At 41.3% G+C, this 18,946-nt stretch overlaps 1 protein-coding gene across 2 annotated transcripts in view; it reads right to left on the bottom strand.

Moving 5' to 3' along the window:
- The window catches only part of FBXL5 (F-box and leucine rich repeat protein 5), a 37,167-nt gene extending 20,643 nt beyond the window's left edge, over nt 1–16,524 (bottom strand). Inside the window, exons 1-3 of one of the 2 annotated variants that reach the window (XM_049791886.1) lie at nt 16,357–16,524; nt 2,691–2,906; nt 787–882 (exon numbers count right to left, since the gene is read on the bottom strand). In XM_049791886.1, coding sequence (XP_049647843.1) covers nt 787–882; nt 2,691–2,906; nt 16,357–16,491 — 447 coding nt within the window. In that variant the 5' untranslated portion in view covers nt 16,492–16,524. Of the gene's footprint in view, nt 1–786; nt 883–2,690; nt 2,907–15,625; nt 15,759–16,356 lie in introns of those variants that run through there. The other variant, XM_049791896.1, reaches the window with a different exon arrangement.
- Nucleotides 16,525–18,946: the final 2,422 nt, after the last annotated feature.

Here is an 18,946-nt window from a genome sequence, read left to right as displayed (position 1 = left end):
AAAAAGAAGTCCGGTGCTGACAGAGATAGTCAATAATGCTACACAGACCTACCAACACAGAATTTCCTGTTTCAAATTCTCTCCAAGTAAAACATGTCATACATTAAGTGAACCTAAGGACAGGACCATGGAAGTTTTGAGTTCTGACCCTCTGCTTGGCAATGGAACACTGCACAATCTCAGGCAAGCCGATTAACTCTTTTCCCCAACAGAAAAGGGAAGTGATTAAAGTTGCTTAAACTATATAATTTGTTGAGGTACTCACACAGAAGGCAAAGTGTGAAAGAAGAAAAACATAAGAAAAGATTTCTCTTGGACAGACTGCAGAAGATTTACTCTCTCCAGAAGATGCTTCCCAGTTTTTGGATACCCATAAATCATCAGACTGGCAGTACTAGTCTACATTTCAAATATAGGTCAGAGGCTGTTTGGGAGTGTCAGTTTGAGTCATGAAGCACTGGTTTACAGGACTTTTCTTCCTTTAAGTTTTGCTAGACATCCCCTTAAATAACTACCTGCTGCAAACAAATCCCAGCCCTAGTGGACTTCTGTTATAAATTTTTCAAATCACCAGAACTTCATTATAAATTTTCAATATATTCACTATTTCAGTGTGTCACTTTGCAGTCAGAGAACAGAACAATGACACCACAGTCCTGAATGCAAATTGGCATAGTAATAAAAACAGAGAATTGTGAAAAAACTGAAACTCTAGGCCCTTTGTCTCTGTTCAGTCATTCCAAACCCCACGAAAGATCAGCATATTTGAGGAAAATTTTTACCTACCTCCTCTTCCTCTTTCATATGAGGAAGGAAATCCCTGGTAAAGGCTTCCAATCTCTCCTTCAGCTGTTTCGCATAGTTTAGCTGTTCATATTCATTCTAAGAAGAAAACAAAAAATTAACTATTACCTAATCTTGTCCATTCTTTCAAGGATTTAACTGTTAAATAAACCAGTGCTTCAAAGTAAAGCCCATTATGTCTTCCCCATGCATGCGGCATGTTTGCTCTCTTTCATGGTAAGACTGTGTTCACTTACAAAGTTTCATGACACGCTGACAGTCTGTACTGGCCTGTTACTAGGCAGAACAAAGTATTCCCTTCCTGTCTAATTCCAATTTATTTTGTTATCATAGATATGAATTAACTTGCCTAATCACATTTTTACTTTGGAGCAAAGACTGAAGTCTGCCAATCTACAGTCTCACCCAAGTTCAAAGTAGTAAGAGTAATCTAAGTATATGCATGTTTTGCATAGGAATTACTCTAGGATACAGCAGTTCCACTTCATCCTTTAACTGCATACATTTTATGTTAGTTATTCTACAATTATAGTTTCCCAATTATAATCAGAATTTATAGTCAGACATGCTCTATAGATACTTATTTAAGAGTTCTTTCAATTTCCAAAGTAGAGATGTAACTGACTTCTAAATGTTACAGCTAGACTAACCTCACCTATCAATGTTAGCTTGTTCTCTGTGCCAGTAATAAGCTGGTTCTGAAGTCTGCCCAGTAATTGCAACATACTGAAGTTCCTCCTAGCTCTTACAGTAAATGTTGTAAGTTTTTCTTTTCGAACTTCTATAACATCAAGAAACCCTGACTATTACAGAAAAAAAGCTTAAGCCATCAGTTTAAATTAAACTAACCACACTCTCAAAAAAAAGTTAAACAGTTAACGTATCTAAGTGAAATTGGTTTTTCCACACTTAAGAAGTGAAGTAACAGAATAACACTAGCATCCTATCAGAGACAGTATAACAAAGCCAAGTGTTAAATTTCCCCTCTCCTTCATTTTCCAATTCATCAATGGAAACAACTTAAGGCAAATTTTAAAGTTTGATATGCACAGGGGAAAAAAAAAAAAACCCTATCTGCAGGATTCCCAGGTTAAAAATAGATAATAAGGATAGTAAAATGGAATCAATCAACTGCATATTTAGTATTTTTCTTACTGAGAATACGGACCATGTGTACTAGAAATGCAATGTTGGATGTCAAATTATTACTGGAGACTATAGTTTTTAGAGGAAGGGGAGTTGGGTACTCCAGAGGAAAGACAGAATTCAAGTACAGTTCTACTGGAGAAGAATTTAACAACTTTTAAGTTGTGAAAAAGCCAGCTGGAGAAATAACATTTAGAGTTTCTTGAGGACTGGAACATTAACAGCATTACTGAGCAACAGATTACTGGAAGGAGTACATGACTCACTAACAGAATAAAACAATGCTGCTTTTTTTTTTTTAAAGTCTGGTAATCATTTCCATTTGTGACGATAATACAATGCTATGTGCCACAAAAAAAGATCCTCACGGTTTCCTAACAAATTAATAAAACACATTATTTCTATACTCAGAAACTGTTTTGATCACTTAGCAGAGAAGTCTTTGTATCTGAGACTTCCATGCTGTCTCTCCAAAACACCTCCAAATATGCAGTGATGGACTTCTGTCACAAAATACACCTCTGAAAAGAATTTTTACCAGAAATTTAGTAACTGTGATGAAGAGCAAAAAAATTTGTGTTTCAGACTGGAAAGTTTTCACTACTGTATCAAGAAACCACAAATGTTTCTTCTTCTTCCTTGGTTTATTTGTGGAGAGTATTAAGAAAAGTTGAGGTAAACTAATACGTAATCACAGCATGTTTTCGTTAGGACATAAGTCCTTCTTATAGTCTACTTACCTTTACATTCTTTAACCCTTTCTCAAAGAGGCTAAGCATCTCTGAGAGTTTGTTGTCCGAGTGCACATTATACACTGTCCGGCTACGTTGCTGAAGTAAACCAATGATACACTCATTTTCAATCTGCTCATGCATTTTAAATTCCTTGAATGTGGCATAAAGAGACTGCAGAAGAGCCCGAAAATCATTGTTGTTGGAAAAGTTGGTCTTGGAAAGCTAGAAGAAAGAAAGTCTCATTAAAAAAAACATCAATGAAAATCATGTTGCAGTCAAATTAAATCCTTAGAACAGGTATTAGCGCCAGTTATTCATTGACCCTATTACTTACAACATAAAAGCTGAAAAACTTCAGTTTTATACTGGCAAAAATAAAAATTGAATTTGCAATTAGAGCAACTTGCTTCAATGACACCAAAAATTAGAGTAATGAATGCTTTTAATTTCAATCTTCAAGTGCAATACATAAAAATCAGAGATTCAAGTGCATAGATAGGAATACACAAACTAGTCTTCTATATGAATAGTAACTTTCTCATAATTTATCTAATTGGTGCATTAAAATATAATACAACTTCTTCCAGAAATGGGCAGAATATTGGCATTTAAATACTACAGACTAACATTTACATAATATCCCTATTAATATGACTTTTGAAATTATTTACCAAATCCATAATTATTTTACCTTCACAACTGACTTGCCATTTGATTTTTATTTGTTAACAGGAACTGACACAAATTCTATATAAAACTCTCAAACTTGTTCTAAAACTTTCAAAAACTCATTATTCATGGTCATTTCGTGTATACGTTTCCTCTTACAGTTCATTAAAACAGTAAGCCATTCACACTCAAAGTCTGTTAACTCCCCAATATAAGCTAGCAGAGCATTTTCACTACAATGTTGTGTTTTGTGAATGAGGCTTGAGTAAATGAAGGGATTTAACTGCACAATTCTCTCATTTCCAGTGGCAACTATGTAACTTCATTTTCCATCACAGGCTCTGAAGAAAAAAAATGAAGCTATAGATTTTAGAAATATTACAAAGAACTAATAATATTAAACTACAGAAGTTTCACAAAGCATAATATATGCAATAATGCGCGTTATAAAGAAAAGCATGTTACATTTAATCACACAAATTCTGAAGGCAAATGTCTCATTCCACATGAATGAACTTAGCTTAAGAAAACCGGAAAGTAGTATGATAACATTTTAAAGGAAGATCATCCTTGAGAGAACAATGCAGTTATAGCATTAGCTTTAAGAAGCCAGTAAAATCAAAGTTGTATTTAAGCAACATAAACCAAGCTTGCGAAACACCGAGATAAACAAATGGAGAACAACTTCCTGGTAGAAATCAATGCAATCTCCCCAGGACAGCAGATAACTGAAAGGCTTAGCCAGTTTTCCAGACCTACATTTTAGTTCATACTAAGAAGCCATTACCAAATGGCCCTGAGCCTACCTTTAGGGACACACTATCCACAAGGAACACCGAGTCCTACCAAGAGAATACAAACTATACTAGCTGTTGGAAAAGGCTTCCAATGGACTGAGAACCAACAAATCAAGACAGCACAAAGTTCCAGGTAACACAGTAGTGCCATTTTTACACGTGTACAAACAGCTACCACTAGCAACAATACGTTTTAAAACTGCGTCTTCCTTTGGTGAATGCAGAAAACCAGTATTTTTTCCATTTTTATGTTTTATTCCACATGCAGCTTCAAGAATCATAGCCTACAGCAGTATACAATAGCAAGCACTCTAAAAATAAAAATATTTTAATTCAATTTAATTCACAATTCAGGCACTGGAATATTCAAAAGTGGTTCAGTTTACAAAGATTCTGCAGTCTAAGGGGTTTACTAGAAATGGGAATCTGAGACATGTATGTTCATACATAAGTCTTAGATACATCAAAAACAATCATAAACAGAGATACCTAAAAGTTCTATCATTTAAAAAAAAAAAATACAACAAACGTACTTATTCATTCTGACATTGCATTGCCACTTCCTGGCAACCACTAGCAATGCAACTGAAACACACTGGACATCTGCCAAGTACTTATGAAACTCAAGTCAGCTGTGCATACTGTATATTACATACTGTACATATAAGCAAAATGACTGTCATTATGGAAAAACAAATTTACTTAGCAGAGACAGAAAAATAGGGCAAAGTTGGGGGGGGGGGGGGGGGGGCCTAGCGAGCAGGGGGAGTCCAGTATCTTTTAGACCAACTACTGATAGGTCAGAAAAAATCCCTATGTTTGTGATGCACTGTGTTAGGAACTGAGGTATGAATTGTTACATACATATCACAAACGGGAAACAAACTTCACTCCAAAGACCATTTCTATCCTACACTAAGCTCAGAGAATGCAATATACCAAGCAGTGGTACTAGATGAAACAAAAGGCTGGAATTTCCACACTGAAAAGCAAAGTCTGAACAAGCACAGGAGATGGGTGCAGGTGAGCCTCCTCACCTCCAGACATTTGTGATTCAGATATCAATAATGGTGAAGTTTGGTTTCTAATGTAGCATTTCTCTTGATCAATGATGTCTCAAAATTGTTCATTCTACCCATAAGGATCCACAATACCTGAAGTCAGTCCCCAAAGACCCTTTTCCCCTAAAATCCCGTTTGCTCCCAAATGCTTCGCATTTTGATTCACATAAAAATGTAAACAAGGCTGCTAAAGTATATAACAGGAAGGTTAGACAAAACTACTGTATTTTGCTGTTGGGTTAAAAAAAAAATTCACAAAATTGGTTCCAATACAAAATAGCATCTTCTCATCCTCCTGACTCAAAGTCTTTTCAGGATTCAAAAACTTATGTTGAACCCACCTATTATCATCCACAAATCTGGAATAAATAACGAATCCATTTGTGAATGCAATTTAAGAATTCCTGTTATAAATGTTACAGAAGCCACTGCACATGAAACGCTTGCATATTCACCTCTGCTACTGAGGCTTCCAGCAGATATCCAAGAGATTAGGAACTATGGAGAGGATATTAAAGTTTAATGACTGTACTTGAATCGGCAATCGGTACATTAAAAAGGTCAGCCGAAGCTGAGGAAAACTGGCTTTTTAAAGGACAGGTAGCCTAGCAACAAAGTCACTCGGTCAGATCTGTAATTTCATTACCAGGACTGATGGAAGTCTTATGATGGGGGACCAATACTATTAACAGACAGCAGCGGCTCCACTCCGAGGTCCACTTTTCACCAGCTCTACGCAAGGAAAACTAGTACGGGAGGTTAGTGGCACAAAAAGAAAACCAGCACCCCCCAAACTCAGATGGAAAATCCCAAGAGAACGGCAAGGGGGAGGAAACGCTTTGTATTGAGGATATTTGCTGACTGGTCAAATATATATAAAGCATAGTGCACATGCGAGCCCTGAGCAGCCTTACAACACACCACACTAAACCGATTATCACAGCAACAGGTGTTACAGATACTGGGGAGCTTTGTGGACTTTTGAAGACATTACATTTAAACAATTCCAAGTTACAGCACAACTGGTTTTGCATTTGGAATGCACACTCTAACTGAAGAGGGGGATGACAAGAGAAACAGTCCTGGTGCTTCCTGAAGCCTCATGAAATTTAAGGTATACATAATCCAAACAGCCTGAGCAACAGGCTGAACAACAGTCAGTCAATCACATTGCAAATTCTGTCCGAAAAAGCTTCAGAGACCTTTAGCTGATGCAGGCATACTCTAGAAGTAGCCAGGAGCTATTAAACTCGATATTAACTTTATTAAACCCTTAAATAAACAAGAAAAAAAAACCCCACACCAAAACAAAACACCACAACAACACATCAAATTAATCTCATGTAAATGAAAGAAGGCACATCAATAATCCAAGGGCCACTGTGGTACCAGCAGTGCAGTAAAGCACAAGGTCACAAAATGTACCCAATCTATTCCAAGTAACAGCATGACAAGGAGATAGTCATGCTAACCTAAGACTGCTGTTCTCTAAAGTTCTTCATACTTAAGTGTTCAATTTAGGGGGTTTGCAGTATACAGTATTTCAGTCTTGATTTTAAGTAAAAATTGGAAATACCGATTTTTCATCACACTTAGAAGCAATATGTAAACTAGTATCAGGATTATTAAGAAGTAGAGGTTGAATCAATGGCAGAAAACTTCAAAGATCAGATAATTCCATCCTTCCTTTGCAGGAAAATATGGTAACTCTGAATTCAGAATTCACTTCATGGACATCTTTTTTTTAAACCTTAAATTACACAATTAAAGAATAGCTATGCTTGAAAAGTCTTTGTAGCTCAGAATCACATACCAGTTTTAGGTGAGTCACCAACTCCACTGGACTACAACAGAGCCATTAACATGGTCAAGATGAACATACACAGACATAGCAAAAACAGCCTTACTGTAAGCTATTATTTCATTTCTGTGCTTCAAGAACAAGATGACAATACCAGCAAGATTAACAGTAATTGCTATTTATACAGTGCTTCATGTTCATTACGTTCAACCGAATGTAAATCTACATTCAACTCCTGCATCTCCTTTGTGGCTTTCGTGCTTTCATGAAAAAAAAAAAAAAAAAAAAAAAAAAAAAAGAAACTTTGTCAGATGAAGACACAGATACTTCTATCCAAAATGTTGTGAATAAATAAGAAAGCTCAAGACTGCTAATTAAATCACCGAACAAAACACAGTATTACTTGGTTTCTGGAAGTGTTTTCCATATATGCCAATATGGAAAAATGTCTTCCTAGAAGAACACCACCACTAATATTCTGAAAATGTTAGTTTACAGTGAGTAAACTGACACAGTTATTTCATAATATCTATGCCAAAAATACATTTAGTGAGTGGAAAGTTGTGCTGCTTCCTTAAAAATATCCAAGCATACTATTAACTGACAAGGAGAAAGTAGCAAACAGGAATAAAGAAAAAGAAGTATGCTGTTCTTATCAGACTACCACAGCAATAAGCAAAGTCTATGCCATGCGCTAACTTTCCCAGTTACAACTATCTCTCTACTCCCAACTACAAGCTGGAAAACAACAAAAATTAGGAAAGAGAACAGGAAGGGGAAAATTGATTTTTCCACTCTGCCCAAATATTTCATGAATTTAAAATGAAATAATTACTCAAGGTTAAAGAAGTTAAAAGTGGATACAAATTCACAAACTGCTTTATTTCAAATGAGGGTTTCCCCATCAGCACCTCTAACTTTTAAACAACCACTAACCCTAAAAATTCAGTCTGGAATCTAAAACAAAAAATATTGAAGGCAATTTTTCTTCCTTTTCATGTATCATCACAACTAACATTTTTGATAGGTCATTCCTATATATTCTTCTTTCCACACATGACCATTGTGCTCATTAAGATCTATACAAGCAGCTGATTTCCACCACAGGTGACAGATATAACACTCCTGATGATCCATGCAGACTAGCATTCTACCACTAGTTAACTCACTAGATTTAAAAATCATTAAAAAAAATCGTAAAATCTTTTTCATTATGGAGCTGGCAGACTGCTTTGGTTAAATAAACCTAACATTTTTAGAATAAAATAGCACCAAGAAAAAAAAAAAGCAGCATGGCATTACTAGTCAGCTACTTTTACATTTTCAGGTATTATCACTTCACATATGCAATAGCACTAAAATTCAAAGGACAGGAACTTGGACTCTGCAGATATATTGTATCAATTTTATGAGCAAGAAAATGGAGGGACAAAGACCATAACAAGGTGTGCCTGTGTCAACACCAAGAGCATGTGGCTTCATGTTATACTTAATCTGCTGTAAATTAGGGGGGCAGGGATGGAGGAGGGAACACCCAGAAGAAGCAGCCCTGCCCCTGCTTCCAGCTGTACATTCCTACCACTTCCCTGGAGTAGGCTCTATCAATTATGCAGCTGCAAGATGAACCCATTTGGTGTACTGACCCAGTAAGAAGTTGTGCCTTTTTAGTGGGTTCATTTTTTACCTGGTCAGTGCGCTAGTCTGACAGACAGCCTGCAGCAACACCCAGTTACATGCAACATCTCACTTAGGAATCCACAACAAGAATTTCAGTTTATTTCTTCCCCAAGGAAGAACTATAGTGCCAAGATAGCCTAGTAAAAAGGACGACTGTCACCTGCTCCTTGGCTTATCTTTATGCAGAGGTATACGAGGTGAACAGTAAGAGAATTAGCTAAACTACTTCATGCTCCAGCTATTCAGATGTATGAAGCCTTAAATCAGAGGAGTTACACAGGTTTTCTACCCTGGGTGCTTTTCTTGGCTGTGGGTGAACCCAAAATAATAGTAATTACTATGGCAGGCAGGACAGGATCTGGCAGAACTCAACAAGAAATGCAAAACTTTCAAATGCCCATCTGTCTTCTCTATACAATCCTGTCCTCTATGTAATCTTGTCAGTTGTTTTGCAACTTAACTAAAATCTTGAATTAACCTTTAAAAAAAAAAACAAAAACAACCAAAAAAAAACCAAGCCACGAACGCTAGATTAACTCAAAGATTAAGACAGACAAAATTATTTTGTTTTTCAAAGAGCACAGGCAGCAGAGCAGGTAAAAACTTGTACTCTCTATATTTTGAAAGGCTAAGGTCAAGCTGATAAATTCCAAGCATAAGAGCACAGTGGAGGTGGAAATGCTGTATTGTCATCTTTATTGGGGTCTTTCATATCACACTCTTGCACTACATACACAGTCAATTTTGCCTAATGAACACCTGTAGATCAGTTTTTGAATCATGAAGGCCTTTTCACAAAGAGAAACAAGTAACAATATGGGACTGACTGCACCAAGATTTTCAGTGATGCAATTGCTATGAGTGTCAGACCCCGTTGGGGACTGTAGCAGACAGCACAGCTCAGCAAGCAGTGGTAAAATCAGCTAAGCCTCCGCCACTACATGGTTTCCACAAGCAAGTCTACCACGGATGAAGGGACACAGGCTGTCACCAGGTCTGCAGAGATGAACCCAAAAAACATGAAAGAAAAATCTAGTAAGGATATGAAATACAAGGGCTTCAAACAAAAGCATGATGAACACTTGCAATGATGCTGTTATTTAGGTAGCTGTGTCACAGCATTTCTTATATGCATTGTAGATGCTGCAGAAGGCAGCTTTCCTGTCTTATATCCTCACAGAGATAGATTCCTGTGAAGACCTGGCCTTTTGGCCTTCTGTGAGGACACCATCTAAACTCCCAAGCGTGAACTAACAGCAGCCTCAAGGTTCCTCTCCACTCTCCCACTGCAGTAACTCACAAACAGCAAAAATGCTTTTGCCCCTCTGCACCAGTCTCACTGCAATTTCCTAATACAATTCAAGGTGGGCACTGGAAAAATGCACCAATCCAGCTTAATCCATCTTGGGTACTAACTGCAAAAACAAAAAGCTCAAGAATTACAACTTATACTCTATTTAATCAGTTAAAGCATATCCTAGGATAGCTGCACAAAACCTGTATGAACACTGATACACACTAATTACAGTCTCTAGCTTTTTAGAAGGCATCAGTTTCTCTGGGGGTTTTTTGTGCCAAAGAATAGGAGAGAATAAACTGTTGTTGCTTAAAGCAGAGAAGGGCAAAGGTGAGTTATTACTGCTCTGCAGAGCAGGCTGGAAGAGAGGACAAAAGATCAGAGCAACATGCGATGGGTGAACAGAAAACTTTTTTCCTACAATCCGAGGGCAAAAATAGGTGCTAAGCAATTACTTGGAAAAAAAATCTGCTACTGTGTCTAGCATAAGAAAATTCCCTCAGGTTTTTCTCATAAAGGCAAAAAAGAGACACAAAAGGGCAAAGCATCTGACAGGTAAGAAAAAAACAGGTGTTTTGCTAGACAAAAAAATCAAGAAATGGTGAGAAGGTTCAAGGTGGCAACAAGAGCTAAGTGTGTCCTGAAAAAAAGGACTGAAATTGCTACACAGGTCTGAAGAGCCTCACTTAAATGCCAAACAGGTTTTATCGCTGTTGTCCCCCATTTCAGACCTCCTTTGGCACTTTACTTAAAATGCATTTGCTTTAAAAAGTAGATATTTAAAACACATTGTCACTTCCAGAGTCATCTTTAAAATACTCTTCTGCATGAAAAATGAATTCAAAGCTGGCATTTCCCAATAGGTATAGCAAAAAGTTACTGAACTATTCGGCATCCAGAAGCTGAGATGGAAAGACTGCTCACCTAACTCTGGATGCTAATGAGGAGGTTTAATTTCCTTCCATCAAGAAAGAAGGAATTTCCTTCCATCTTCTGCCTGCAGTGATAGTATAGCCCATCATTTACAGACTTATTAACACTAAGCATCCTAAGTAGCTGTTTATTCATTCTAAACATAGGTGAAGGCAAGTGCTCAATGCTACAGAATGTTAATTGGCAATAACCAGATACCATGAATTTCAAAATCAACACACACATTTGAAGCAATGGAAAATGAATGGCAGTGTACCAAAATACTGAAAAGGTATTTCAAAAGTAGCACATAAGCTTTACCAACATTTGTTGATTAGAAACAGAAAGAGACTTACCTTCATGGAACAGCCATTATCTGTTCCCAAGGAAAATAGAAAGTCAGTGTTGATAATTTGTCTAGTTTTTCATATTTGTCCTCCTCGCTGCCACAAAAAGCGTAATCCTAATGTGGTCATACAATTCCCTGCCCAATGCTTTACAACGTCAATACAACTTAATTCAGGAGTATTTTTCACCCCTAAAATGGTTCATCTGCAATATTCTTATTGTAAGAACATCACAAATTCAACACATGAAAACACTTCATTCTCTTCCAGCAGAGGCCAAAGCTTGCAAGGAAGAGAAACAACTGAAGTGCAATAGAAGACCATTGAAATAGACACAAAGGTTAAAAAGAAATGTGAGTTATCAAAAAAAATCATTATTAGAAAATAAAGAGAGGAACTTTTTAGCTATATGGAAGTTTTGAAAAGAATCGTACAAAAATAACCAAGAATTTATCACTGCAGGTAAGTAGAACAGAACACCATTTAGATTTCAAACGAGGAGGACAGAGGACAAAAACAGCAGAAGAGTCTACATATACTTAGAAAAGGGATAATTTAAGTCAACTATTTAAGAGGAAAGGCAGAGGTGACAACAGCAAAATTAAATGTCTTCTCTGCTCAAGTCTTCACAAGGAAATTAATTAGGAAAAATATTTATGGCAATTAATTTTTAACAAGGAGTCAGAAGTGTAGGCCAGAAAAGAAAAACGCTAGTTAAATATTTATACAAGTTCAATGCATTCAAGTCAGCAGAACATGACAAAATTGATCCAAATTTCCTGGAAGAACTAGCCAAAGTAATTACTGAACCATGAGAAATAACTGCAGAGATCTTTTGTAGAAAGGCAAGATCACAGAAGACTGAAGTCAGGCAAACAGAAGAAGGACCTTAGATGTTTTTGATCAAACACCCAAAGGTTTCACAATAAAGCTGAGCTATTAAAGCAGCTGTTTACTCCTGCAATGGTTAGTCCTGTTCCCTCCTCCCATACTGTCAACGTGGTTCTGGAGCTTGTTTGACCTCTTAGTGAGCAGGTTTTACTGAATCACCTTTCGCTTCAGCGCATTAGATGAACTAGCTGCTCATCAAGGGGCCAGACAAGCACAGAGGATATCATCAACAATTAACCCTTACAGCAGCAGCTAGTTGTTAGATCCACTCAGTCACAGTATGAAGTCTCACACTCGTTTTGAGAGGCAGAAAGACATGAGAACAAGTCATCAATCACTGGTAACTGCATTACAGCATTCAAAGCACAACTGTTTTTCCTATTCCTTTTCCTAAAGCAGCCTAAATTTGCTGGGTAATTCTCAAACACAAAGATTTGAAAACATATTCTTCAGCTGCAGTAAATCTACAAGACCACAGGAAGTTTGAAATCCCATACAGCAATACCAGGTGTCTCATCTCTGGGGAAGGCCCAGGCAAAATTTAATCACAGTGTGTATCTAGAGCAGAGTCTGCTACTTGAGTAACCGTGATCCTGAAGCTAATGAAGTAACAATCACCCAGCACAGATTTGGTTAGAAAAAAGGATCCGATTTCCTTTTGATAAGGTAACCAAACTACTTAAGAAGATGATACATGTTACAGATCATGATTTTTCTAGGTTTTTTTATACTCTTTTGCCTTACAGCAAACTAATACAGGAAGTCTACAGGAAATCGCAGGGTAGCTCAAGCACTTGCAAATAGTGCTCTCGAGCTGTAGCTACCGATGCCTCCAGCCTAACCACAATGGGATTTTCAATACACGATCAGTTGAAATCTGTGCTGCCTCATGACAGATACGGTATTTTCGGCTGCAGCTGGGAAAGCTGGTAATACACGAGTGGCACATTCTCAAGTGCAGGAAACGAGATCATAATGCGACAACAGAAATGGCCTCTACGGGACATTGACATGCTGACTTGGACAAGTGCATACTTTTACATACAGGATAGAAGTCCGATGACAAATATGAAAGGCAATTTGAGTACCAATCCTCAGAGAAGCATGGGATTACAGAGAAGCACAAAGCCAGTACAGTGCTGTTAAAAAAAAAAAGATTGCAGAATAACATATCCAAACCACATCTGCTCTACTCAACATCAGCAGTGTCCCATTTTGCACAACAGATTTCAGGAAAACATACACATAATTAGGCTGAGGTTTCACAGTAGCTTAAGCCAATCCAGTTGCAGGCTGTCACGGTCCCACCCTCTGCCTCACACTGGCTTCAGCACTCATCTGACCAGTGCTTGCTGGCAACACATCAGCAGAAAAACTGCCCTGCTTCAGAAAAAAAAATGTTTTCTGCCAGCTTAGAGCCTTTGTGAGTCACTTCAAGTGCTGATGGGAGCAAGAAAGGCACGCAGTCATAACAGCGGCGGTCAGATAGCCTAAACCGTTACAGAACGGCAGCTTAGTCCTGACAAAAGCAACAAGTACCCTGAGATACAGAAAGCATGACCCATGTGATGAAGTAGAATCAGTTTGCTTAGGCCAGAAAACAGATAACTAAAATGGAGGACACAGCTACAATTTGCAAATCGGCACAAGATCTTTCTGAAAACGAAGAATGGTTCACTAGAGAGAGAAAAACAGAATCTGCTCTATTTGTAGCAAAGATGACGTCAGGCATTAGGAAAAGCATTTTAACTATAAAGACTGTCTGCTGTAGCCCTCCACTACCTACAGGGGGTACATCCTCTGAGGACTTGAAGCACCTACTTATCTTCAGAGTAGGTGATAGATTTGAGAACTTTGTGGGTTTCCTTACAAAACAGAATTTTATTTATTCTTATTGTCCAAGACACTGTGTACAATGCAGGTAAAAATGCCATTTAAGAATGCAGCAAATGTATGGTGAGATCTCTGCTAGCAACAGTTAAAAAAAGTAGGATAACTCTCCTAATGCGCCAAACAAACATCTGATTCACTGTTCCATCTCGCACATCAAGTCCTGGAAGAACAAAACAAGCTGTGTGTCTCTGCCCTACAGGATTATTTAAGTACCTATATACTTTACCCCTCAGTAACATTACAGTTGTTCCCCTGAAAACCAAAGCACAGATGCACCCGTTTCACCCTCGCTAACATTTGCTGGAATTTACTAAATTCAGCCGCTAACAGACAACTCCTCTATTACAGCATACAGGGAACATGAGGACCAGCAGGTAACACGCAATTCACAGAATTAAAGACCCCTCAAGGACAAACTGAATTTATAAAGAGCATGGCTTTACAGATTATAATTGCCATGTAAGCAGAACTACAGTCTTATCCAATTACAGCATATCAGACAAGAAGAAAAGTCAAACACAGTGCAGAGTTTTTTCTGATGCAAAGCTAGCATTACCCTAATACAAAGGTCATAGGCCAGGCACAGTCTCCAAGTTCTCAAACAGGGTTAAAGGATGCAAGATTGAATACTTAAAAGCACCATTCATCCATGCTTGCACTTCAAAAGAAAAAGGAAGCAAGCAAACGCCTGTAGAAAAATTTGTAGAAAACAAGAGATTACGTTCATTGCAAACTGGGTAGTTTTAATCAAATTTGCCAGTATTTAGGAAAGCCAACCATTCCTGCCCAGGCAGTTTTACTTCTATCAAGTCACAGTAAATTTGGCCAAAACTTTGTGGGAGGCTTAATAAAAGTGACAGAAATCCCTCTCGGAAGCTACAGTATCTGGAGGTTCAAACAAAACCTGTTCAGCTGCTGTCAACAATATGCTAATACTGCTGCTGGGGGCCAGGGGGAGAAGAGTCCCAGGTGTTTGCTTCCCTTCATGTTAAATCCACTCTGTTAAGATATCACAAGTTTTCACGCCACCACAGATTAAAAATAAAGTTAACTGCGAAAGTACTCACAAATAAAAAGCAAAGTGAAATTACTCAAGGTCTCACCTCCTCCTTCCCCCAGACCCTCTGCTCAGCCTGCTCAGTTAGCTAACCCAGCAAAAAACTACTGACGTTTTCTTTACCTGATTAGCAAATTGCACAGGCTCACACGAAGGGATCTATCTGGTGAGCCCCAGAGCAGTACAAGGTGGCATGTGGAAAAGAGGGGAAGGAAGCGGGAACTCCCCCATCCTGTTGGCAGCAGTAAGGTATTATACGGTCTCTCACATAACTCCATCCTCCTTTTAAATGTCTGTTAGCCAGTCTGGTTCTCCAAACAGCCATTTATGCCCAGAGATGGGAGGCACTACTTCTTTCGGTACGAGTGCTGCCTTTGAAATATTTGCCTGAAACCCTTCCATTACACTCAAAGCTGCCGCAGCGAAGTTTGCCTTTCAGGTGACACATCAGCCTTGATTACCAACTACCTCGATGCAAGAATAAAAAGCTACTTTCGTCCACGAGTAAAATTATGCGTCCTTAAAAGAAAAAAACCTACCTAGGGTATCTTTAAGCTACTCGCCCACCGAACGCTGCGCATAAACACGCAGCCACAGCCGCCTGCAGGCTGTTAGCGAGCACTCTGCGCAGCACCGGTAACTTGCGGGGCACCGGCTAATTAACAACAACCGACGGGGCTCGCTGCCTGCCTCCCTGCCCCCCCCCGCCCCCCCCCCCCCCCCCCCCCGCACTACGGCCTCTCTGGGGCCCACTCGCGGCCCCCGCGCCCTATCGGGGGGTGGCTGCTCCACCGCGGCCGGCCCCGGCGCCCGCTCCCCAGCCCCGGGGCAGCAAGTCCGGGGGTGGGGGGCCGAGCGCCCGCCCAACCCCCCCCCCCCCCCCCCCCGCCGCCGCGGCCCGCCGAGAGGGAAGGCGGCGGGGAGGCGTGGCGCCCGCGGGGCAGCGCCGCCGCTCCTCCGGGCCGAAGGGAGCGGGACGCCTCGCCGGGGGAGCCGGCGCGCAGCCCGGTAGAGCCGCTGGGGCGGGGGACGCGAGCGGAGCCCCGTCCCGGCTCGGAAGGGGGGGGCGAGCGGGGCGCGGCGGGGAAGGCGGCACCACCAGCCCCGCCGCCCGCGGCGGGAAGGGCCGGGGCGCCCCGCGGCAGCGGCGAGGAGAAGTTGCCGGCGGGGCCGGGGCCGGGGCGGCGGGGCGCTGACAGCCGCGCGCTGCCGGAATCCCCCCCCCCTCCCGCCTCGGGGGAGCGGGGCGGAGGCCGCCCCCGCCCGCTACCTTGTCGCAGTAGAGCCCGACGAGCTGCTTCATCCGCCAGTGCGGAGCCGAGAAGACGTCCACCTCCTCGGGGAAAGGAGCCATGTTCTCCCCATAGAGCCCCGGCGCTGGCGGCGCTAACGGCGGCGGTAACATCCGCTCCGCGCATGCGCGGCGCGCCGCGGAGAGCGCCCCGCCGGCCCCGGCGCCACGTGACCGCGGCCGCCCCGCGGGCGCCGCCGTCCGGCCCGCCGCCGGGCGCATGCGCGTTTTACCCCGCCCCTTCCCGCCGGGAGCGGGCGGCGGGTGGGGGGGATGGCGGCTTTCCCCCACGCCCCCCCGCCCCCCCGCTCCCCGCTCCCCCTCAGAGGAGTGGGGCTGCGGCCGGCTGCTGGGGTGACGGCCCCTCAGCGGCGGCGGGGGGGCGGGCTGGCTGCCGCCTGCCTGGCTCCAGCGCAGCGTGTCCGCTCCGCGGTTGTATGCTCAGAGCTCCGAGGCCAGGCCTGTAAAATGCGGGGGTAGGGGGCCGGCCGGGGGTTCGGCTGACCAGAGCTGCGGGAGCGGCTCCTGAGAGCGGCGGGCTGCCGCGGCACGGCCGCTGTCCCGTGGTAGGGGGTCTCCAGGCCCGCCGGGTAGCCTGGCACGCTGGGGGCACAGCAGTTTTTATGCCTTTAATGAAGTCGGAAGGAATTAAAAACTGCGTCGTGCGTTTACGTGAAGTAGGGAAAACTCGCTTCACCCAGATAAACTGAGGAGATGACGACATACGAGGAATGAAGCGGGTGTCTGCAGAGGAACGAGTGTTTATGAGGCAAGACCTATGATGTGGCCCAAACCGGGCCGTAGCGGGGGTCTCTGCGCCCACCTTTTTGCAGCATTTGTGCTAAACAAGCAGAGTTGAGTGCACCGTTTGTGTAACATCCAAGACAAAAGGAACGGGAACACCTGCCTTTGATAGTCTTCTGCCCATGCAGTGTTTCAAAAAAAGTAGGAACGCTTAGCAGAATTGAGATTACACCTCGGTTTGACAAAAGGCGTAACTTGTCAGTCAACTTGGCAATGTGTAGTAAAACTGTCGACCAGCATGGCAACGTGTAGTAGTTGTCCCAGAAATGCATTGTCAAACATAAAATAAATGCAGCAGACCTTTCTGACTGAAAACTATTACTGTACAAAATCTATGTTGCAGATACTAAATAGGTCAAAAGGTAGCTAGTTTATAGATGTAAGCAGTTACTTGTGAACAGCTTGAAATATTTCCAGCAAAGGCACGCATACATTTTTAGTGCAGTATTCCTCAACGTACTAATGCTTGGCAATAAAATGCAAAATTGTTGCTGGTAAAAGTAGTAGATAGTGAACTGAGGAGAAGGAATCACGTGATGAGGGTTATCTAGATCACACTGTGCACAATAATCTTTTTATCTCTTTATCTAAGGAAATGAGGCTTAAGCAATTGCTGTACTGGGCGTTCCCTTTTCCATTCATCCTTTCCACCTCCAGGGACTTTTGAACATGCTGGCCTACTTAATCATATTTGCAAATATGTACGAATCTTGGAAGGTTAACATCGTACAACTTTGGGGAAAAAAAGCAGTTACACATGAGAGAAGAGGAACAGAAAGCACAGGTGTTATGCAGCTGGCCAGCCAGCACATGGTTGTATTTACTGCTTGGCTAGTAAGCACAGCTCTGGCTTTGAGCTTGTGCATTTCTTGCACAGAGAGTGTATCATAGCAAACAAGGGAGCAGGTGAGACCTTGGGTTACTGCTTTACATAGAATTAAGCACCAAAGAGACAAACCCTCATGAAACAATGTTTAGTGAAGTTCGTTATTTCAACACTTAGAGAGGAGGTTGTTAATATGAGCAGTTCCAAGGTCCTATTTCCAGGCCTAAAGCATGAAGTTGTACAGAATTGGTGTTATTCTGCCAGCAATTCATGCTGGAATAATAATAGAGGGTTAATGTTCCCACCTGTTACATCCTCCTTCTGCTGGAAGTTACCACTCCCACCTGGTAGAAATAATAAGAGAGAACATGTCTGTTCCTCGTCTTCCAGGGCTTCAGAATATAAACATAAGCTTAATTTTGTGGCAGTTTGAGTTAATATTCAGTTTGTGAACTAGAGTATCTCCAAAAGCAGATATGCTGCCAATTTTGCTCACTCTGTTTCATGGGCTATGACATCTTCTAGGAGAGAGCGGCAGAGAGCGAGGGACAGTGATCTGCATCCAGCATAAATTGCCAGAGCTTGGGAGGCAAGAAGGAGAGCCAGTTCCTGGCGGTGAAGTACAATACTACAACAGAAGGTGCCTGATACTGGGATTAAAATATTGAATCTTCCGTGGACAAGTTTAAAGGGAGACTTGGTCGTGTTCTACAAGAATTTACACAGAGAGAAGATTTCTGAGGGTAGATTCTTCATTACTGTAACAGAAAAAGACATCATGAGATCCAATGACTGGAATCTAAAGGTAGACAAGTTCAGGCCAGAGCTAAGGCTATCAAACTATTGGAAGAATTTCCCTGGAGGTGTGTTAGTTTAGCCATCACATGACGTATTTAAATAAAAACTAAGAACATAAATTAAAAATGCCTGTGCTGAGCC

This window comes from Accipiter gentilis, chromosome 3 (genome assembly GCF_929443795.1).
Source record: "Accipiter gentilis chromosome 3, bAccGen1.1, whole genome shotgun sequence".
NCBI lineage: Eukaryota > Metazoa > Chordata > Aves > Accipitriformes > Accipitridae > Astur > Astur gentilis.
The sequence above is the reverse complement of the archived record's forward strand: the minus strand, read 5'-3'. Positions and strand labels throughout refer to the sequence as shown.